This window comes from Daphnia carinata, chromosome 10 (assembly GCF_022539665.2).
Source record: "Daphnia carinata strain CSIRO-1 chromosome 10, CSIRO_AGI_Dcar_HiC_V3, whole genome shotgun sequence".
NCBI lineage: Eukaryota > Metazoa > Arthropoda > Branchiopoda > Diplostraca > Daphniidae > Daphnia > Daphnia carinata.
In genome coordinates, this window is record NC_081340.1 from 2528139 (window position 1) to 2550268 (window position 22130).

Consider the following 22130-nt stretch of genomic DNA (forward strand, 5'->3'; position numbering starts at 1 on the left):
TTCTTTGGTTCATCATCGGCCTTTTGAAATCTCATCAACGGCATACCATTCTTATTAGATTTTCTGTTGCTGTTTGCCCTTTATTCCGCTGTCGTTTGGGTTCTTACAACAACTATGTTGGCTGTAGCGGGGGGGGGGGGGGGCTAGTTGATTAGATTGATAATTCGATCCGTTCGCATGTAAATAACGTTGCCATTTTCACTGATGCGTGTAAGGGCAAACACGTGTTGATCTCTGTGTTTAGCATTTGTAGAGTTGTCATTTCAACGTGTCACAAACATGTGATGATTATTTATTTCTTTGATGAACCTTTTCTAAGAACGTTACTAACTACTTACTAAGAAAGTTATGAATGGTTTATTCAGAGATGGACAGGTATCGCATTTGCATAAATTTTGAATTTTAACCAACGATATTTTAAGTTTTGAGAATCCAAAATCGCAAAGTAAATTTCGCTGTAGCGTTTGCTGTTTAAAAATGAATGTGATGAGGTTTCAAGTGATTGGCAAATTGAATTAGCGGCTTCCATTTTTAAAAGTTACCACAAAACCCTGCAAGAGAAATTGAATTTCAAAATTGAAGTTGTCCCCAGAAAAAAAATGCCGCCCACAAAATAGCATTTAAAAGAGACCCCTCTCCTGTTGCGTAAAAACTCGCTGTCACCGTCAGTTGGTATAGATACAGCAGAACTACACACACACCCAAATCACGGCTGCATGAGACACTTTCATTAAACTCACTTGCGTGCGGATGCAAACGCTATTTGGCCCACCCCTATCCAGTGATGAAACCATCGACCCTTTTTTTTTTTTTTTTTTTTCTCAACTCTCTTTTCTTTTCTCCCTTTAGTTTTTAAGAGAGAAAAAAAAGGGCGAGAGAGAGAGAAGTAACGTTTTCAGGAGCTCCCCCCCTCCCGCCGTTAAATGAGGCGACGTGTCAACCTGAGATTAACTCTGGATTTACAACCGTGTTTATTTGCTCCCCTTTTTTCGCAGCGTGTGTAACACATTCACATTGAGCTCTGTACCCTACACACATGTGTATATATATATATATATAGTGTGTATGTGTCGTATAACAGTTGCGTTCGCCAGTCGGGACGGGCCCTGCTGGCGGGAGTACATAGAAATGTCACGGCCACACGATCGTGGCGGCTTGATCGCACTCGTTTAGCATTTCGAAACGAAAGAAGAACGCACCAACAAGGCTTTTTTTTATGTTTGGGGTGATGCCATTAAAATCTGGGATTTCCAATTGCCTTAAAAAAAATATATCTTGAAACGTTCATTAAATATCGCCGTCCGAAATGGAGTTAAGAAATTGATTGCAATATTTTAAATAGCCGTCTGATGAGGATATCGGGCGGGGAAAATTTATTGAGTAGAATACATTCGAGGCGCGGGCTGCTATACTGTGTTTTGGGCAATGCGATGTTATTATATTTATAAATCGTCTATAATGACGGCTTTTCAGGCGTATTAAAAACAGCCGCAGAGGTGTCATTAATATTCATCCGCCTCGACTGCGTTCTCGTTACAACTTTCGTTCGATCTTTGAATTTTCGCCATCGCCTGCATTAGACCCTATCCATTACAATCATTATGTCAGATTTCAAATAGTTAGCCTCTCTATTACAAATCATTTTCGCACGTTCCGGCCTCTATCGAACAATGTCCGCACTACACAATTTCTTTTTCGTATTATTGGGCTCTGCTATGCGGCTCTTGATTGCGTAAGGTTTAAAAAGAGTATTGATGGACATTACCCGAAAGTTAGATCTCATATTTCCCGATTTGTACATCGCTTTGCCTCTCCACAAAAGTTGGGCCCGCAAGGGGAAGAACGGACGGATAAAAGGCCGAGAAAAAATTGAAGATTGCGTTTTGTCTTTTATTTTACGGGAAAGGGGGGCCAAGTGATGCACAGATTGATCCACTGTGATATGTGGTAGGGATTTCAACGAGACCATCCTGAACGACAAATAGCACAAAACCTAACAGTCCAGCATCTGTATTTTCCAATCCATTTTTGCGCGTTTGCACAGGCGAGAACTTTGCAAAAAAAAAAAAAAAGTTGGATGGCTAGACACATTTATATGTTGTTCTTTGTTTTGTTTGTGTAGAAGGCAAAAATGAAAAAGAAAACTGGTCGTTACATGAACACCACGTCTCGTGTTACAAATAAAAGACTCAGCCAACGTCCTTGTTGGTGGTAACACGCAGCATATCTCGTATGGGGCTATATAATACACGTCGTATATAGAAACAGGAAAAGCTATGGCCATATAAAGGCGGCAGGATCGACGGCCAGGGTCGGTGGTAGTTGGGGGGGATCATCAAAGCTTAAAAGCCAGCAAATAGCTCCTCTCTCTCTTGCTTCTCCGATGGCGTTCATCCCGAACGCTACACACACCCCCCCAGCCATATAGAGGGAGAGCGAAACAACCGGACTTCACGTTATACGCAACACACACACAGAGGCAACTCTGTATGGGGATGCAACTTTGTTGTGCTCGATGCCAGGATTCCCGAAAGAAAAGAAAAGCAGCTTCTTATTTGTAGGTGGCCGGACTTTCGACCCCATCGGGAGAGGGGGGAGGTGTAGGTCTATAGTGGCTCCCACGGGAAGGTCAGGAAAGAGAAAGCGTTCACTCTTTCTTTTAGTCCCGGGCTAGTGTATTTCTTTTTTGTTCCTTCGCTGCGATTTACAATGACCCATGTAGCTAGGAAAAGCCGCAAGCACCAGGGCCATGTGTTATGTGGGATTTGGGTGTCCTGACTTTCCTATATATAAACACACGGGACGCGCAAACACCACATATACAGTTGGATATTTGTTTTTTGTTTTTGTTTCCTTCAGAGGCAACTTTTTTTTTTTACCCTCTCATTCCTCATCGCCCCTCACCCATCCTCGATGTACTCGACATCTTTCTTATTGAGCCGTTTTGCTGCCGAGATCCAATCAGGGAAACGATTGTTGCATCACATTCGAAATGAGAAGAGCATTAAAAAAAAAAGGCGATAGTTCTCAGTTTGATTTAATTTCAATTCGATTACATTCTATTGGGATACATACACTATACAAAAGCTATATAGTATGTCGTTATAACCAGTATCGTTTGCTAGTGCTACTGTTCATGCCAAACTTTTGACTATACGAAAAGAAAAAACAAATGACGTTGGGTGCCGCCACACATGACTCGGGTGAATTGTTTTTATCTAACTCGACAAAGAAGAAGCTTGCCCCGGATGCTGTTGCAAGAGAGTCTCTCTCTCTCTTTCAGCGTGCGACATGTTTCGCCACTCTGGAACCTCGCGAGATTTGCCCGTCTCTGACTATACAGTTCCTTTTTTTTTTTGTTTCTTGTATGAAACAACGGGAGGGAGCAGGTCTTTTTCCTTTTTACATGTAGAGATGAGAGTACATACAGCACGCTGTGTTGTAAATATACGATTCGATTGAAATAAAAAGCAAGTTACAAAAGGAGAGACGAAAAAAAAAAAGAAGAAGCTCTCCGTTTAGCTACGCATCAGACTCTGCTTTTTATTTTTACGGCGAGGGGGGGGGGTCTAACACATCAGCAGCGTTGCTGCTATAGCCTGTAAAGTACATGTTACGCCATCTATTTTCATTTAGAGCTCGCGATGTGTGTTTTTTTTTTTAACGTCATCAATCCCACCCACTCCACGTACCATCTTTCCTTTTATTTTCTTCTTTAAAGAGAGAAATCTGCTGTTTTTAAACAAAACCCATTCGACGACAATGTCATTTTGATTTTCTTTTATGGTGTGTTTAGGATGTTAATCAATGACATGGGGAATAGAAGATGATTACCTAAACATTAGAATCGAAGGTGTCGCGATTATGATTAAAAGAATCGCACAAGAAGGTAACGTTAACAATGAGTATGCATCCACGGGCACAAAGGGTGGGCTTATTAAAAAATTCAACGAGAAAATGCTCATTACGAAGTCAAGTGTATAAGAACATGTTTATAAATACGTCACACGCCCCACCAGTCTTTTCTCTATCGGATGTATATTCTTTCATCCATCTTACGACTCGTTACGTGGCAAAAGTCAAAACAGCATCGCAACTCCGGAGCTGTGAAGTAGAGGGGAGTTGATTCCCCCCTTCTTTTCATACATACTGCCGTGTCTGTCACACAGGCAGGTGTGTGTGTCTATTATAGAGCTTCTTTTGTATGTGTATCAATACAGATCCATCAGAGCAACTCCCTCAGCGGAGTTGATGCCGGGCTCTATCTAAAAAAGAGCAACTGTGTACGGTACACATTTTATATATAGATCGGAGCTTCTTTTTTCACGATCGAATGATCGAGCCAACACCCACTTTTGCCTTCTATTGTATACAATGGAGGGGGGAAACGACACGGTTAGCCCATTAGAAAAAAGGGAAAAAAAAGTGATACTTCATTGATACTTCATCGCTTCTTTCTTCGTGTGTGTAGAAGGCTACACACACGAACATCTGGAGAATTAAAAAGAGGAGAAAAAAAATTTTTTTTTTTTTTTTTTTTTTTTTAACTATTCTTGGTATAGATGCGTAGTATACATATGCGAAAAAAAAAACACGCATATGTACATATACGTGCCTCTTTTTTTTTTCTGTATTCTTCGTGATGTGATTCCGATGGGAAACAGAAGAAAATGGAGAAAGAAAAAGAAATACATTTCGTTTTCCTTTTAAAAAAAAAAAATGTATTTTGATTCTTGGGTGGGCAGCTCCACCCATGGGGTTGGCTGCTATCCTATCTCATCCCTGCTGTATTGTATTTAAATACACACGCGCCACCGGCTAACGCTGTGCACCAGAAGCTCGTTGATGGTGATTAATGAATTCAACCGGCGAATAGAGGAGCAATCCCTTCCCCTTATTCGCCCCGTTAACGCGTTTTATATAGTGCTCTGCAGAGTGACTTCCCAATATGTACATTTTATCGATTTCGTTAGAAGGTTCTATAGGCAACGTATGTTTCACGCAAAATATTGAAGCTACACGCCCACTCTGGCAGATGAAGTCGACATGTTGTCAGACCAAAAGGGGGGGGGGGACAGGCTTTTTTAGGCTAACCATTGGGTTGATTAAACGTGTGCGTTTATCCACCAACAACAAGACCTTTTTATGACGACAAAGTCTAGGGGAGATGAGTATACAAAAAAAAATTAAGGTGATAAGCAATCAAACGAGTGTGGGGTGGATGCACTCATGAATGGGACACGTGCATCGTATACAAGCCCACCTTGTTTGCCTTTTTTCGATTTAAATATATTTTTTTTCTGTCCTCTTTACCTGCCAGTCATCCCTCACCACATCGTTAACGTTTTTCACTCTCGATTTTGTAGTATGGCATTCAGTCAATAACTTTCGCCTCGTTTCGAAATGTAACCGTGTTGTATGTGTTTCTTGTATAATTTAATACACGGTAAAGGTACGTTGGAATTTAAAACCCTGTGTTAGCGGTTCGGAAATTGAAATGGGCATCTGGATTTTATTGTCACAAAGTGTCAAGGAAAAACATCGACCAAGAGTCGAAGTCTAGGTTCTGTTTGGAGGTAGCTGTATTCGCCATATTATAGGTGGTATTTAAGACTCTTTATAGTCATGTATCATCATAAACGAAACGCGTTTGTTGAATATGTTCGAATAATTGAAAATAAAATAGCGATACCTACCGCTAGATGGCGTGGAGATAGCTCATACCACGGAAGAATATCATAACAAAACCAAATTGTGGCCGTCATAAAGTAATGTTCAAACCCTATCAGTAGATTTCTGGAACTGTCTTGATGATTGCACTCTGTATTTTGTATTAATACTGATGCTCTAGAGCTTTTGATGTGTAAAAAATAAACTACGTGTATGGATTTCTTCATTCTGAACAGTCAAGATTCACACATTTAAAATTAAAACGTGTCTTAAATCTGACATTTTAAATCTTCAATAAAAAAATCATCAAAACACGAATCGTGTCTATTTTATAATAAAACCAAGACAAAATGAAGTATGATTATAAGTCTCGATAAATTTTCTTCTTCACCGCCAACTGACGAATTTTATGCTCCCCAAAAAAACATAGGTAGTAGATATTAAAATGGCTCATTTATATTCATTCACTACCGAATAGTTAATCTTAAATACATTTGGCAGAGTCAATTCTTTTTTTATATTCAGATTGTTCGAGAATTCTTATTCCTCCCTGCCCCAGTGTCTTACGCCAAAGGCTAAAAAAGCAGACGATTCTCCATTCCTCAAAATTCTACTCATATCATCCTGATCGTCACAGCCAGAGGTAAAATACGTTTCCTTACTCTTTGTTACCGGTATGTCTGGTATTTTTCATTGTGTAATATCCCAGGAAAATTGAGATCACAGGCGCGAATTTAGAGGCGAGAGGTTGGGTTAGAGAATCAATTACCTGGTTTAACTCTGGGTTTGAGAAAGCCAAGACCGTTTACTTATTCACCGGCCGTGTCCGAGACAAGAGCTCGGTAAGATTCCACCTCCAACCTCTTTCCTCTCTCAGTACATGTGCTTCGTCGCCATTGAGAGCTCGCCTCCGATTAAGAATTTTCTCAAGTCTGCAATGTTCAAGAACATTTTCCCCTTCTCATTCATCAATAAGGTCTAGCACATGTTTTGCCAATCGATTCTCTTTGCGATCTTTTGCTTCCCTCTATTAAGTCAGTAGCCCAGTACTTTGTTCTTAAATTAGCCTGAACGCAAGGCACTTTGAAGAAGGGGAAACTGTTCTTGAAAACTGCCTTCACCCTCTGTTCACTTATGTCCAATTTATTTGTAGAATGCAGTTTGATTGATCGATAGTGTTTTGTCGTGTTGCAGAATAAAGAAATGGCCAACAGCAGCGAAGAGCAACAAACCTCATCACCTTCGGAGACCACTGTGGAAGTGGTGATACAGCCAGCAACTCCAGAATTGAATGTGGAACCTGAGCAAGTACCCCATGTGATTACCACTCAACCGTTACCACCCATGCCTGAACATGATGAAAGTGTGGCTGTGGTCATGTGGGAGGCTACTGTTACTGGTCGGCGCCTCATCGATGAAATGATCAATTTGGGATCATTTTATATCGCGCAGGAAGATAAGGCAGAAGGTCACGATTTCAACGAGTATGTCATGCCATACGGTAAACTGCCACTAAACGTGATCCGAAACTACAACCTACGCATCGTTGATACGGGTCGCTATCGCATGCTCAAAGAAATCCGCAACAATAAGATGCTCAAGTCCAAGAGTGAAGTAGCTGCCTGCAATGATTTTGCTTCGTGGCTCATTAAACTCCAGAAGGACAATTTCCCTGATAAGAAAATTATCCTCGTCTTCTTTGAACCACGCCACTCTAAGATTCTTCAGCTCTTCCAGGTATAAACAGTTTTCTCGTGCAATATTTAATGCATTTAATCTAACATCTTTCTACGAAAACACAGGCATTGGAACGCTTCCGTCTTTTAGATGATGTCAATAAGATTTTGCTTGGTTGTGTGAATGGTTGGGATCTGCTTCGTCAACAGGTATATATGAATGAAAAAGGGATTAGCAGCCTGTTTCCTAATTGATACATTCATTAGGTGCACGATTTGAGAGATGAACATCGCATGGTCCTGAAAGCATTGGCTGACCATCACCTTGGAGCTGACACACCACTGGAGAGTGCTGTTCAGCGTGCACAAGCGCTTCATAAGATTCTGCGCAAAGTGCATGGTGGTCGTATTAACACTGGGGTACTTAAGGAGAATCTAATCAGTTGTGAACATTTGTTGGAACAAGTTAAGAAGATCAAAGAAGAGTTGATTAAGGAGGCGCAGTGGCGACCGGTCTTTGCCGATATGTTCCGTCAAGGTATTAAGCCTCGCCGGCGAGCTGGCTTCCTCCGCCATTTGCTTGTCGAGTCGGGCATTACCTACTCGGGCGTGACGGAGACATTCAAAGTGAGTTTTTAAATAAGTGTCAGCTAATTTGTGAAGCGAATCATTGTTTCGATTGATCATGTACAGGAAAAGAAAGATGACGGAGTAGTTGAAATAGTAAAGGAAAAAATCAAGGGCAAGAATGAAGCTGATGTGGAGGAAGTCATTAAGCTGCTCAATCAACACCTTGCTCACCCAGACAAGCCTATCCGACGAGGCAGTGGCCGTCGAGCACCTCGCACTCGTTCCTTGTGTGCGGTCACGGAACTGGATAAACAGCCACCGTCCAAGACTGAGGAGGAAAATAACAACGACCCTGCCAAAGTGATTTCGGTTGTTGTTGCCACTCCTGCGGTCCTATCTGAAGTTTAAAATCCTTCCCACCCTCCCCATTCACTTGAACACTCCCTTATTTTTCATTGAACTTCACTTGATTTTGAGAAATTTGATCTTTTTAAGTTTAAAAAAATAAGTCTTTCACGAAACAAGCTTGCTTGTCGCTTTTGGTTCTAATACTCTCTTTTTTCTTACCAGAGATAACACTTGCAAAATTTATATATATACCAGGGAGTTTTTTGGTGATTGTTCTAGTCTACTGCTGAAATCAATCCAGGGTGTATATGTGCGGTGAAAATGTGTCTGCAATGCCTTGCAGTGCCTTTCATACTTGTGAGTCGATCTCATGGAATGGAATACAAAATACTCTGAGGAAAAAAATAACTGTATTGCTTCCTGTCTAATTTATTCTTCGTCTCTTATGCAATTATCGACCATTTCTTTCAAATTGGGATTCTCCAAGGCGGCAGCGACTCTTTCCTTGTCGTTTATCTGCTTGTTAACTACAGGAAAATAAAATGTTATGTTTACTCAACTATAAAACAGAAAAAGAACTTACTTTCTTCCTCTGTACTGTGTTTACCCTCTGCAATTACAATATCTAGCTTGATTCTCTCCAACACATTTTGCTGTATCTTGCCTCTGATACATAACCCAATAAGGCTGGCTAAAGAACAATGAGGAACGGTTGGGTTGAAATCAATCCTTACCAAGTACCCATTTCCCTCGAAGGGTTGGACTTGAACAGATTCATCAGTAATAACATGCAGATCTCCTAATGTGTTGGGCTTTTCAGGGTCCTTAACCATCCTCAGTAGGTCTTAAACAAAAGCAAATTTCTTTATAGTTTTGTAACGGTATTCTATAATACTCAACCCAACCTGTAATTGCTTCCTTGATTTCTTGACATTGACTATTAACATCTGGTTGTAATACGAGTAGAGCCGACCAGACTGTTCTATCCTTCCAACTAGGTAAGTTAACCGAACTGATGGGAACGGCATCTTCTGATATCACATTTTCTACTTTGATAGGTTGCGGTTTGCTCTCGCTGCTGCTGATTTTTTTCAGAAAGGATGTGAGGAACATTGCAATAAATATAAAAATAAATGCCCTTTTAAGTCAAGCGATAACACGTCACTAAAGGACAATTACTAGTTTCTCAAATGGGCAGAATACTAGGAAGTTCTAAACTTTTTCAATGGAAGCAGAGAAATAAATTACACATCAAAGACCAGCAAAGTTATCTCCTTAACAATTATGGCAATTCGTTTTACCCAAAATAAAAATAAAAAATATTGGCCTTTTTTCTGTTTTACTGCTATCGCCATCTAACGGTCACGTTTCTAGTTAATTCTCTACATACACTGACCGAAAAAAAATTTTTAAGCCCGACTAAATAAGCCCGACTTTTCTCGGTCGGGCTTAAATTTTTTTTCTGAAAAAATTGACACTCATCGGAATTGGTTGAACATACAGGGTATACTCAAAATTGAATACTGATTCCGAATAAATTGCTATTTTTTTTATGAAGTTAATTGTTTTTGAAATACACCGAGTAGTTGACGCGATGCTAGCACGCCAGTACGCTACAGCGCTAGCTCGATGCTTATTTTGTCATGCAAATTTTAAAACCTGGCCAACAGTATTTCCACTAGATGGCGCTGCAGATTCATCAGCCTCTAGCGTGTGAAATGGAACTATTGTTACTTTTTGTTGTCATGTGATTCTCATTGTTTACTTTGTTTTTATGTTGACAACGTGTAATCTGAGTTTCCCTCGTCTGAACGGTATCGTTATTTCTGTTTGTTTTTGTTCTTTTTACCTCCACCCCTATTATCGATGTGCAAATATTGCACTGATTATTAAGATGGTAATTTACTACTTTTACATTTGCAACATGTTAATCTTGTTCTTCTTTATTAGTAAACATATCCAGTAGTGGAGTTGCAAGTAACAGATGTGTTCTGTTGTGTACTTTGCACATATCGTGGTTTGTTGCATGATTTTATTACTTTGTGAATCAATTGTAACTTATTTAACAGACATTCTTGAAGATGTACTATTTGCTAATATTCTGCAAGAATAGGATCACCCATTTACTTCTGTCTGGTAATAACCATATCTGTTCAACTATCCCCTTAATTCTGATGGCTACAAAATTAAGGGGATGGTTTTAAAACATTTGCTTCGATTATTATGTGTGTGGTAGTGATTTGAAGTGATATACAGGTTGTACCTGAAAACTGAACTTTTATGAACTTTGAAAGGTCATGTTATGTTCATTTACTAGAGTTTACGTTTGAAACTACGCAGATCTTTTGTAACTTGTGAAGGAGAACATAGTTCATTTTTAAAATTTTCGAAATTTGAAGTTTCAGTACAACTTCCGGTTTGAAAATGCCTAATAACTCACTATCTGTTGGTCTGAATGAAAAAAGAACCATATTTTCGTAATCCTCGTGAAATTTGGGGTCGAATCCGTGTGTCAGTAGGAAATACCCGAAAATCGTCAAAAATCGCAAATTTCCCTGAACTATAGTTCAGGAAAAATCGCGATTTTGGCCAAATTGGACTTTTCGCCAAACACAGATCAAAATAGGTCAGACACACCTTAAATTTCACGAGGATCACGAAAATCATATTCATTTTGTTGTGGGCCCAGTATTTCTGGAGATACAGTCTACTTCCGGTGACTTCCGGTAAATTTTTTTTTTTCAACTTCGCAAAAACTAAAAAATGAACATTAATATGCCAAACATTTTAAGCATTTTGATCATATATGAAATGGTGTAGTAGCTTCTTTCGTGCTTGTTTTTTTTATTTTACTGTTGGTTGATCGCGCGAATTGATATACTTATGACACTACTTCGTTAACAGAGACTACTAGCATTATGTATCACGCTAATGGGAAGGTATACCTGGTAAATATAGATCATGGCATGAAGATATACCACATGCTATTATTCTAACCTTATCATGCACGACCATCTGATGTATAGTCAAGTTTAAAAATAAGCCCGACTTTTTCTTATTTTATGTTACGCTGTAGTGTATTCGCACGCTACGGGAAATTATGTAATACTAATAGCTCTGAGGTAGAGCGTCTGACTCCGGGAATCGAAAGTCAAGAGTTCGAGTCACGTCTGGATCCTATTTGCCAGAGGATTGAATTATGATTCACACTGTAGACAATATTTCTTTGTACGATTAAGGTGAGTTTCCGAGACGGAAATATTAAATTGCGTTGGTACGCACAACAATATTATTACAAGTGCAAATAGGTTTCCTTTAAAAGACATGGAAAAATTGTTAACTAATTTACGAGACTCATGGCTCTATGGTTGAGCATCGGCGTCGCACGCCAGAAATCAAGGGTTCAATCCTATAAAGAGTCAAAATGAAATTAAATAAATATATATAACTCAAAATGTCAAATTAGATGTATAATGCATGTATACAATTCAATATCATTAATGCACTAAAAGTTGTAGAATCTCCACGAAGTGAGGTTAAAGTGCATCGTTCCATAAACAATGAAGTCGTCTAATAACGAAAATAAAATGATATTGCGACATGAATAAGGAAATGTTCACATTTGTAAACAGTGCAGAACAACAACACAACAATAAAAAAGACAAGATCTGTTAATTTTTTTTTAAAGAATTTGTATTGACAATATTCCGCACAACTAAAAGACGTGCAACTTTGAAAGGGCAAAATAGCCGATTTCAAAGTTGCTGCCAACCAAGGTAGGGGGAGACACTACCTCAGTTGACTCACCGGGGAGATTACCCGGTGCGTGGCTAAGAGAAGCCGGAAGAAGAGCGAAGGTTGCGGACAAGCTTTTACGTGAGCGATTAACTGTTAATTCGGATTTTTGGGTAGCCCCACAGCCCTCCAATGATATCATCGGACCATGAGGACCCCCACGTCCCCTTTCCAGACAGCGCACTCACAACCGTTACTGCTGATCACAGTAGGGGCATGACCCCCTACGGGCTTATTAAAAATCAAAGGGAAACGGGGCCACAGAAAAGAAGGGAGCCCAGATATGCACTTCAATTTATATAGATTTTAATACTTTGTTTTCGGGCCGCAGCAATGACTGAGGGTAAAGGGCAGGAAGCATTTTTCAAAAATTCCTTCGGGCTTCCAACCGTTATCATTATGAAATTTGGTTCGACTAGATACCTCTTTTGATTCAGTATGATTCTTAACCTATTTGAAGAAAACGAAACATGAATCAATTTTAAACGTTTGCCTATCAATATACATTCAATAAGGATCGGTGCAATCCTTCTTTACCTCTTGTTTTGGTGAACTACTGGTATTAACTGTATTCAGCTAATGGTTTGACAAACATAGTGCTTGCTTGGATGGTAAGTTGACAGGCAGCGAAGAAACTAATCATTCAGCGACTACCTATTTTCTAATACCTATGCAAATAACACAATAAATGGCATTTTAATTAGTTATAATCATGGGTTTCCAGGCACAAAAAAAGAGACAGACTTATTGGCTGAGGCGGTTCAAAACGTTCCAACTTCTTTCAGGACCCCTGCATCAGAATGACAGATTGAGGATGAGTTCGGAAGTCGCGAATTGAGATAGCCAATTTCGGTAATATACTTGATCTGTTTCATACTAGGCATGTAATCTAAATTTGCTGTACAATATACAACAAAAAACAAAGCAGTAAAATAATTCTGTATAAAAAATTTACAAAATTGCATTTTGTTACACCTATTTGGCTTTGTAAAGTGATACTAACTTACAACATAGTCCTGTGAAGTTGGTCACCAGGCATTACAAGCAATACATCTTCGTTATAAACTGAAGCAGTCTGATTCAAGAATGCTTAGGTTGTCCAAACACACTGCATAGTGACTGATGAACAGCAGAAAATCAGGATGTAGATTAACTGATTTTCCAGAAATAAGCACTTTTGACGTTTGAAATTCTGACCAACTGTTTATGCTGTTCACATTTTTCAAAATGTTGAGCACATGCTTAAGGCCACCATAGGACAGAATTTTTTCCTGTTTTGTAAACATACCATCACAGCAACTATGAGGAACAGGAGAGGTTAAAAGTTTTCTTTCTTTAAAAATCTATTTATTTCATAACATACCGGGATAAGCTCTTCTTTTGTAAAGGGCAGCCCTCTCTAAGTACTTGCATAAGTAATGCTTCAATACTTGGAACAGCTGAAACAAGTAGTTGTGACAAAAAAAAGTATCAGCACCACTGATAAGAATGTAAACATGAAGACTTGTTATGGACAATATCTAGAATTGATACAAGTGACAGATGGGGTGAAACTGCAATATGACGAACTAAACTGAACCTTCCTCACTGATGTGTCAATCTATAAAAGGATTTAAATCTTTATTAATGAGATAATCAGAGTACTGTATAAAATTATAGTAAAGATGTTACCAAATGCTGAGTTACTAGAAATTTTGCCCAGAAAATCTCCAACTGACATGTGAAACATAAGTCAGCTGTTCTGCATTTGCAAATCCAGTGTTCAAGTAACCATATTATCCAATCCATGTCTGCCATGTCTTGGTGTCACATAGAAAATCGTAAAAATTGTTTTAAAAAAAGAGTATATTTTTTCGATAGTGACGTATACTCACAGATGTATCATTTTTCAATCCAAAGAAGTCTTATTTTTTTCTCAAACCAAACTTTTTTGTGAAGAAATGAAGAGTTTCTACTGGCATTACTCATTTTCGCTGCTATAAAGGGGTTATAAATGGCAGTAGTACACATACACACACAATCACACGTATACAGACGTTTACATCGATCTGTAGTACCGTTCACTACACGTTAAAGATCGACCAAAAAAACTGAGGTAGAGAAGAGGTGCTCGTAGCCTGTAGGTTGTTCGTAGGACTCCCCATGGCCTGAAAAACGGTTCATGGATGCAGGCAGCTAATCATCGGGCTGTGTCACCCTCTTCGATACTAAACAGTTTTTGTTTTCTAACAGTAGGGCGTTCAGTAGTGCTGCGGGGCTAATTGTTCTAACGTCTAGCGTCAATCCTTTGCGTCCGACACATCAAAGCATTGTTAATACCTTATTTAAAAGCCACCTTGAATATTTCCGAAAACTCACTATGAATTGAATTGATTTTTAAGTTAGGGTTTGTTGTAAACGGAAACACTGAATAACTTCAAATACAAAGCATACAACAAAACAGATCAGACATTCGCAATTGCTTCAAAATTTGGGGCTGAAACGAGAAATTAAGCTAGAGTTAGCCAGATAGATTGGCATATGAATTTTTAACTCTTCCCCTAGTTGTGTTAGTATCCTGAAAAATTGAAAACTACAGAAGTTGTTTGCAGCTACTGAGATGAAGCTTAATGAAAAAATAATTTTTTTTTCAAAATCATAATTTTCTTCAATTTCATAATTTTGTTTTGATCATTCTCCACATATTTTCACCAACATGCAGGTACCAATGCAGGATGTAAATGCATTTGTTTTCCAAAGGGCAATCATGAGTGGTGATTTTTCCATCTTGGTGTCCAGCGGTTACCTGTTTAATACTATATAAAGAAAAAGAAAGAAAAAAAAAGTTCTATGAAGTTCAAATCCTAAGACAATCAATTTTTTGACTGAAAACTGTTTTTTTTTCTTAATGAATTTCCGTGTTCATGTTGTACTGCACTCCTCGGACACAGATGCACTTCGGTTCAACAACCTGAAGTGGATTAATCGCCTGTAGCTTTTCTTACAATACAACATCCTGGTAATAGTAGGGAAATCCAACGCCTGAGCCTGATCATAGAGAAAAATAAGTTTATGTTGGTGAAAGAAGCTAAAATTCCATCTCATTGATTATCGCAAAGTAACTGGTTTACAGATTTTCAAAACGAAGAAAACATGGCTTATAGCTACCACACAAAACAGTTTACTAAGTGATAGCGAAGTCGTACTTACAAGCGCACGAACGAAAACCTGCTCCAGAACAGACGCCATTTTGAGATCACAGTTCACGATGGTGGTCATAGCCATCACATCGTCCTGACCGTCTACCAGTTATCCAAATTTGTACACTTTTTCGGGAAATGTGTCAGAAAGGCAAAACACTATATGTGTAGAAAAATATAACAAGAAGCACAAAGAATGTGGCGCGAATTTCGAAAAGTAAAAAAAAAAAAAATTATTTCCTAACAGGCGTTTTTTAAACTTATCGCATCTTTTACAATCGTTAAACACAGAATAAAACTTACCGGGCGTTCATGAGCAATAGCGAATGGGGAACAAGTTGAAACGGACGAAAGTTATGACGAAGAAGCTGAGCCGGGTAGTTCAAATGAAGACAAAGTAAGTGGCGCACGCACGATAAACTACTTGGCTTCATTTGAACTACCTAATTCATTCTTTTTGTCACATTTTTGCGATGATTTTGCGGAGTTCCGTCTATAATTTAATGTGCCATAAGTAAAAATTGCGAAATATCCCAATACTTGTCATTTTACCAAGAGCATTTCATTTTCTTAATTTATTCATGTGTTTCTCAGCCTCAATATATTCGCCCAATTTGTGCTGTCAGGTAGAATTCCATTCACAGACAACCTGTCAGTATTCTATGATTACAAACAAAAAAAAAATGTAGGAAATACGAAAATTATTAACGTAGGTTTTTTTTCACACAAACATACCTTGTGGGCCTTCAGTTCTTGCACAGGTGCAAGAACCACCATCAAACAGTTAATTCCCCTCTGATTCAGGTGCCAATACAAAAACAATGTCTTCTTTCAAATGTTCTTTTAACTCCACCATATTTTCTCAAATTTGGATACACTTTCTTCTGCCAAACTAGTCGAACACAAACATTATTTGTGTTTAGATACTCTCACGAGTCTTCTACTACGTAAGAAGACTGTTTCTTGGTTGAAGCTTCTACTTCCGGGTAGATCGCCTTAAAGTTTTCCATCTCCTTCTATCAAAATGCCTGTAAATGGTTGTTACGAAGATACTTCAAATATGTTGCCATGGACGATGAGTCTTACGTTGGATTTGATTTCACGCTTTAGGGCTGACAACTCCATTTCAATATTTTTTTTTCCAATTCTTCTTCGTTAAATTTCTCCTACAATTCTTCATCAGCCTCTCAGCAACATTCTCTGTGGAGAAACAAAACATTTATTTAGAAGTTTGTTGAAATGACTTGAAAAGAAAATCAAATCAATGCCTTACTTAACACCAGCTACTTACATCCTTGGACAAACAATTTTGCAACTGATCAATTTGAACATCAAATCTTTTCATCATTTCATCATAAGCAGATATGGCACAGAACCCAGCTCAGCTATGCAACAAATTCTCTTTTGCCCCCTGAAAACAAAGATGAAATTCATGAAACAACACAAACTGTATTGATTGAAAAGATTAAGATAATTATTAACATCAAAGAAATATGTACAGAATGAACTTGTTTCAGAGAATGTATACCAACTGACAATTGTTTTTCCCACTTCACTCACCTAACTAGATTGAATAAAAATTAACATTTTTAATATTTTATCCACCTTCAAATATTAATAAACGCCTAAATAATTGCGTTCAGATCCGGTATCAACAACAAAACTGTTTTGTTTTATAGTTTTCAAATAGTTCGAAAACAAACTATGTTTAAAATGGATTACATAAGCTGTCTTTTTATTCAATCATCAACTCCAGGAAAAAGTAATTACTGTTTTTGATATGCAGTTTGATTCCAATCAATTAGTTCTTCTTTCTGAAGTACACGTAGTGTTATCCCTAAACTCAGGTTCAATCTAGGGCATGAGCAAAGAATGGCCACTCAACAAATAACCGCGAAACCGATACCGTACTGAAACGGAAATATTTCCAAGTCTCAGTATTGCCTCATTCAGGGTTGCCAATACTTCAAAAAATAATTTATAATTCGTAAACCGGATTTTCATATTTCTTTCCCATCAGTTGGTCACACTATAGTCACACCTTTTACCATCAATTCCCCCCCCCCCCCCCCCCCCCCCCCCAAAAAAAAAACCTAGTTTTCCAAAAGCTAATGGAAAATTTCAAAACTTCGTGGAGAATAGGAAAAAATCCCCAATAGTGGCAACTCTTACTGAGACGAACAGAGGCAGACGAAACTCACAAAACAACCCGGGTCACGATGTGTTCTCTACGCCATTAGGGACACTTTTCTGCTACTTACGCAACAGTAATTTTTTCATTTTTTTTTTCTCCGGAGCTTTTGCTAATTCTGCTGAACTATAAATTACTATAGTTTATATTTTTACGCAGATGTGGCCGAGTGGTTAAGGCGACTGACTCGAAATCAGTTTTCCTCTATGGGAGCGTAGGTTCGAATTATACCATTTGCGTTCTGCATTGTTTAGAGAAACATTTTCATCAGATGCCACTTTTTAGCAAGAAAAAATAGGCAGCGAGAAAGGTGAAATGCAGTTACTGAAGCGATCCATTTACGAATCATTTTTTCAACGCTCAAGGTCGATGTATTCCGACTTCCGAGTATAGGCATGGTTATAGCTATTCCTCGAAAGAACATGATAAAACCCCATATCTTATTCCCAACATCCTGTATGCATCGCAAATCACTTGAATTGATTGTCGGATTGCGATTGATACTTAGAGCTATGCCTTTTGCCCGACTGCCAAAAACAAGCCGGTCTATTATCGTATCCTATTCCAACACGTCTTCAGTACGAAACGAATAACACCTACCGCAGGACAGCCTTAAGTTTCGCTCCTAATGACCAAGCAGCTTTTGCTATTCTTCGTCTCAATGACTTGCGCATAATAGTTTCGTCGTGTGTCCAACGTATTTCCAGTAATTGTTTAAGCGAAATCGTAGTTTCGATCAAATCGGGATCGAGAGAAGAGTGAATATTCCTGAAAGTGAACCCAAAACCAACAATGAATCAAAATATTGTTTCAGGTAACATTATACATTTTAAATTTAGGTATGAAGTTTTTCAATCATGCTTCTTATAGTAGAAGAATCTGACACTTCAGTTGAATCACACAACGGTGGAGATGGGTATTGGATAATTCGTTTCCATCCAACGTTACCGGTACTTGCGTGTAGCTCCATCAGTCAAGTGTTATTATTTTGTGTACCTGGAGGATGGTTCGATACCTCATTTTCCCAGTGGAAGAAATCTCAAGTTCAACTTAAACAGAATCAAAGGCCGATGGAAATTATTGCTATGGACTGGAACGTAACTAAACCATTTTCCGCTTTTTGCTGTATCTAATATTTGGTTGGTCCCATTCTCCATTGAACTTGAAGTAGCTTTTCATTTATCGTGTTTAAAATTGAGCTATTCACAACGCAACCAAATAATATTAAGCTAAGGCACGGTGTGGTTATTTAGACTGACGGTACACAATTAGCGACTGGCTGTTCAGATGGGACTATCATCGTTTGGGAGTATCCTAGTGGCGACATTCTCTTTGAAGTAGAGAGCCATTTAAAACCACTTACTGAGATGAATTGGAATCTATTCAAAACAAACATCTTGGCTACCCTTGATGATGTAAGTATAAATGTTTGAATCTTTTTCTTACACAATTTCAAGACTTCTTACAATCTTCATTGTTTTTTTCAGGATCAAACGCAATTATCATGGGATCCAGTTGTTTCTGGTTGCAGCATTGAGGAGGTAAATCCTCCACGTGCTATCCACTGGAATGAAAATGTGTCTGTGGCGAGGTACAAAGAAAGCGGAGAAGATGACTGCGAGCCAGAAGACGAACAGGAAAAAGAAACCGATAGAATGAACTGGGTCTCTTCAGATGAAATCGCAGCTTGTTTTGATTGCGGTGAGATCAGCGAAAACGATGACCGCCTAAAATCTCGACTCGTGCCCTTTCTACATGGTGGGCGTAGCATAGTAAGTGTCCTCTTTGATTTATTGCTGGCGTTTCGTGGTTTTCGTTGTCTCAAGTTGGCCCTATTTGCCTTTTCTGTTTAGATAACGTCGAGAGAAAACAACAAGAAAGCAAAACACTTTTCTTGGTTTTTCGACTTAATGTTGTTGTTAACGCTGTTGCTGTGTTCGTCCTTGCTGTTGATGACCTCATTGGTGTCGCTATTGGCATTTCTGGTGCCCTTATTAGTATTATTGACATTCTCGGCTTTCTTTGCATTTTGGGCTTTGTCAGCGTGTCTTACGCTAGCGCTAATGTTTCGCATGGCTTCAGCGATCAACAAATAAAGTTGTTTGCATTATATCTTCTAATCACTGTTCGAAAATGACAAAGAATTTCGACCTGATTTATCCATGGGCTCATTGACCTTATCATATAAGATTTTAACAAATGGCGCGGTTTGATTCTATACGGGTTCCTTCCAAAAAAAAAAATCAAACCACAGTTATTTATAGATTCTTTGAGCCCAATAAAAAAAAAAATGCTTTAAAAAACTTGCCTAGGAAGCACTATTCGAACCTATTTATACAGCACACTGTTTTCTTCTGACATTGGACGCCGGATGATTATCGAGCTACGTGGCGCTCTGAGAAAACGAGTGTGAGGTGCTTTGCGGTCAGAATCGCTTGCCCTGGCAGGGCAAGGTGTTGATTAAACGCTTGGCGCTTTCTCTTAACTCGGCGTCGTTCTTGTTTTTGAATATTTCTTTGCTTCTCCGCTCATCCTATCATCCTTCTTGACCTGTAAATAATAAATGGAAATAAATGGCTGACCGAACATATTTGTTGTTGAAATACTAGCCAATAAGTTAGCTGAGCTCCTAAGCACAGCTGGCATTTTTCCAGTCAGCATACACAATCCTTTGTTGCCTTTCGCAATGATCACAAGGTTTTGAGCTGATCCATCGAGTCACCGTTCTAGTCCTCTGTTTACGTTCACATGGTGCGTTAGGTCGAAACCACTGAGCGAAAAAATTGTATCGAAAATATTAAAACATTTGATTTGTAACAGGAAACATTACAAGAGTGGTGCATGCATTCCGTATGTCATTTTTCTGTTCACGATGTTTCAACCTAATTATCTTCCAAGGTTTGCTTAGCATTCCTAGATGTTACATAGTAACCATCACGTCTGAGGGGTATTTAAACTCGATACAACCTAAGAAACCATTGGCAGCAATAACTTGTTAAGTAAATGGAACAGCTTAAGATGAACCTGAAGAAAAGATTAATTTTGATTACTACCACCAATTATTGTTTTTTATTAAAGTAAAACGCAAAACGGTGGGGGCAATTTTTTTAAATCTCGGTAATAAAGTTCCTTATAAGACTCTCGAGATTTGAAAATTGTAACAACAACACAGAAATTTAAATACGAAACCCAAACACGCACAACGATCAGAAAACAAAAGCATTAGATATTTGTTAGTGGGACGGTTGTTGCACAATATCCATTTAATGATATGAGGTAGTGTATATGCACGTTTAACTACCATACAATAGTTAGTGATGTCTTGGCTACTGTAGGAAATTTGAAGCATACACAAGACAAGTACGTTTGAATATCTTACATGTTGTCGTTCTCTGCAGTAATGCGAGAGAAAAGAACATTGAGATGTGAAGAGATAAGAACCCTTGGCCAATAGGTAGTTCCATTCGCTGAAGAAGTTTGGATGATGGCTTTACATGACTGAGATTTGTTGTTTTGATGCGGCTGCCTGACACAGGAATCAGTTTTATCGCTTTTCAATGGCTGCGTACAACTTTTTCGGCCCCTGGAATTGGGATAGATTGGATAATATTAGTATCTTTTTCGATGAACATGACGTCACTATAAAATGATTGAAAATGTACCAATATCGGGATTGGCGTTTTAAGGGGGCCGTACTCTTTACCCCTTTCTGTCGAGAAAACATAATGTAACATTCAGTTAATTTAAGAAGTATTATTACTGTACCAATTCTTGGCATTCAAGGCAAGAGTGATTATCCATAGAACACTTTTCTCCAAATGGCTAAAACAATTGATAAGAATTGATTTTGTTGTGTCACAAAGGAATGTTTGGTTAACTTTGTACCTTAATGTATGTTTTACTAGTATATTGGCATTTAGAGTCACCAACTTGTTTAGATCGTTTTGATGATTGAAAATGCTCTTTTCCAAGAGTGTTGGATGCATATGTTGACTCAGTAGAGGCTACAGCTTTGGTAGCATTGGATCCATTTTCTAGCCATTTTTTTATGGGGGACTCTCTTTGCTCTTCAGCTTGCTTTCCATTAATGATTTTTGTTTGCTTTGCTTTCTTGTCCTTCGTGGTTGGGGTAACACAATTTTTCTTAGAAAAATTTGCACTGTTTAAGTGTTTATGAGGTGAGGATCGATAAACAGGGAGGCCAGTAACACTACGCTGGTTGTGTGAGCAACTTTGAGAACATTTTTCCTTTGTAGGAGGAACACCTTTACACAAGAAGCAGTCTGGTGAGGAAGCCACAGGAGACCTACGGCCCAACATATAGTCTAGCACTTCTTGTATAACAGATTCTTTTTCTTCATCACTCAGATCCTTAGCCAAAGTTTTTTTGGTTTTTGATTGTTTGGCAGCCATATCATAAACATTGTAAGCAATGCTATTCAATGGTTTCTGACTTAAAGATTTTTGCTTAAATGGCTTTGAACAAGAGTTTACTACTGACAGATTAGCATTAACATCATTTTCTTTGCGAATCCAACTCATTTCAGGTAACAGGCCCCTTTCAAACGAATATCGGCCTTTATCCGGCGGCGATCGGTTTTACTTTTCATTTGAAAGAAAACTTGAACACCATCTACCGGTTACTACTGGATGCCATAGTAACGACATAAACATCCATCGTCTACCAAAAATCGTGTTGCT

At 38.5% G+C, this 22130-nt stretch overlaps 5 protein-coding genes, 1 long non-coding RNA gene and 1 other non-coding gene across 8 annotated transcripts in view; 3 read left to right on the plus strand and 4 right to left on the minus strand.

The window, feature by feature from the left end:
- Positions 1 to 642: 642 nt before the first annotated feature.
- LOC130703371 (uncharacterized) overlaps positions 643 to 22130 on the minus strand; it is a 49311-nt gene continuing 27823 nt past the window's right edge. The window contains exon 4 of the mRNA XM_059497207.1: positions 643 to 652. The gene's annotated coding sequence lies outside the window, so the exon portion shown is untranslated. The remainder of the gene's footprint in view (positions 653 to 22130) is intronic.
- Positions 6374 to 8672, plus strand: LOC130703365 (maternal protein exuperantia-like). The gene is made up of 5 exons (XM_057524853.2): positions 6374 to 6646; positions 6865 to 7407; positions 7473 to 7556; positions 7614 to 7973; positions 8040 to 8672. The coding sequence occupies exons 1-5, from the start codon at positions 6551 to 6553 to the stop codon at positions 8322 to 8324; spliced, it is 1368 nt and encodes a 455-aa protein (XP_057380836.1). The 5' UTR covers positions 6374 to 6550; the 3' UTR covers positions 8325 to 8672.
- On the minus strand, positions 8681 to 9557 carry LOC130703386 (cytosolic iron-sulfur assembly component 2A-like). Its single transcript, XM_057524884.2, has 3 exons — positions 9170 to 9557; positions 8848 to 9108; positions 8681 to 8791 (listed from the first exon to the last, which is right to left on the minus strand). The coding sequence occupies exons 1-3, from the start codon at positions 9375 to 9377 to the stop codon at positions 8694 to 8696; spliced, it is 567 nt and encodes a 188-aa protein (XP_057380867.1). The 5' UTR covers positions 9378 to 9557; the 3' UTR covers positions 8681 to 8693.
- Positions 14499 to 16247, minus strand: LOC130703396 (uncharacterized). The gene is made up of 5 exons (XR_009004660.2): positions 15974 to 16247; positions 15791 to 15898; positions 15542 to 15731; positions 15249 to 15397; positions 14499 to 15086 (listed from the first exon to the last, which is right to left on the minus strand). It is a non-coding gene; the product is annotated as an uncharacterized LOC130703396 (long non-coding RNA).
- Positions 17585 to 17668, plus strand: Trnas-cga (transfer RNA serine (anticodon CGA)). Its single transcript has one exon. It is a non-coding gene; the product is annotated as a tRNA-Ser (tRNA).
- Positions 18222 to 19282, plus strand: LOC130701980 (uncharacterized). Its single transcript, XM_057523696.1, has 4 exons — positions 18222 to 18243; positions 18300 to 18526; positions 18683 to 18844; positions 18917 to 19282. Exons 1-4 carry the CDS (start codon positions 18222 to 18224, stop codon positions 19280 to 19282), a joined length of 777 nt encoding a protein of 258 aa, XP_057379679.1.
- LOC130703383 (uncharacterized) lies at positions 19744 to 22012 on the minus strand. 2 transcript variants are annotated; one of them, XR_009421909.1, is made up of 6 exons: positions 21315 to 22012; positions 21195 to 21251; positions 21092 to 21138; positions 20809 to 21012; positions 20040 to 20199; positions 19744 to 19979 (listed from the first exon to the last, which is right to left on the minus strand). XR_009421909.1 is itself a non-coding variant. In XM_057524879.2 (5 exons), the coding sequence occupies exons 1-5, from the start codon at positions 21969 to 21971 to the stop codon at positions 20381 to 20383; spliced, it is 981 nt and encodes a 326-aa protein (XP_057380862.1). In that variant the 5' UTR covers positions 21972 to 22012; the 3' UTR covers positions 20206 to 20380. The 2 variants fall into 2 exon arrangements, 1 of the variants encoding a protein (XP_057380862.1); XM_057524879.2 differs by lacking the exons at positions 19744 to 19979; positions 20040 to 20199 and adding an exon at positions 20206 to 20396.

What these genes read in the sequence shown, in the direction of transcription:
- LOC130701980 (XM_057523696.1), top strand. Translation starts at nt 18,222, where the DNA reads ATGAATCAAAATATTGTTTCAG. An exon ending in GAATCAAAATATTGTTTCAG is followed by an intron (nt 18,244 to 18,299) that starts GTAACATTATAC and finishes TGCTTCTTATAG; the next exon opens with TAGAAGAATCTGACACTTCA. An exon ending in TCTTGGCTACCCTTGATGAT is followed by an intron (nt 18,845 to 18,916) that starts GTAAGTATAAAT and finishes TGTTTTTTTCAG; the next exon opens with GATCAAACGCAATTATCATG.
- LOC130703365 (XM_057524853.2), top strand. Translation starts at nt 6,551, where the DNA reads ATGTGCTTCGTCGCCATTGAGAGCTCGCCTCCGATTAAGAATTTTCTC. An exon ending in GGGATCTGCTTCGTCAACAG is followed by an intron (nt 7,557 to 7,613) that starts GTATATATGAAT and finishes TACATTCATTAG; the next exon opens with GTGCACGATTTGAGAGATGA. An exon ending in GCGTGACGGAGACATTCAAA is followed by an intron (nt 7,974 to 8,039) that starts GTGAGTTTTTAA and finishes GATCATGTACAG; the next exon opens with GAAAAGAAAGATGACGGAGT.
- LOC130703383 (XM_057524879.2), bottom strand. Translation starts at nt 21,971, where the DNA reads ATGAGTTGGATTCGCAAAGAAAATGATGTTAATGCTAATCTGTCAGTA. An exon ending in CTAGTAAAACATACATTAAG is followed by an intron (nt 21,252 to 21,314) that starts GTACAAAGTTAA and finishes CAATTGTTTTAG; the next exon opens with CCATTTGGAGAAAAGTGTTC. An exon ending in AAACGCCAATCCCGATATTG is followed by an intron (nt 21,013 to 21,091) that starts GTACATTTTCAA and finishes TCCCAATTCCAG; the next exon opens with GGGCCGAAAAAGTTGTACGC.
- LOC130703386 (XM_057524884.2), bottom strand. Translation starts at nt 9,377, where the DNA reads ATGTTCCTCACATCCTTTCTGAAAAAAATCAGCAGCAGCGAGAGCAAA. An exon ending in AATCAAGGAAGCAATTACAG is followed by an intron (nt 9,109 to 9,169) that starts GTTGGGTTGAGT and finishes CTTTTGTTTAAG; the next exon opens with ACCTACTGAGGATGGTTAAG. An exon ending in ACACAGTACAGAGGAAGAAA is followed by an intron (nt 8,792 to 8,847) that starts GTAAGTTCTTTT and finishes ATTTTCCTGTAG; the next exon opens with TTAACAAGCAGATAAACGAC.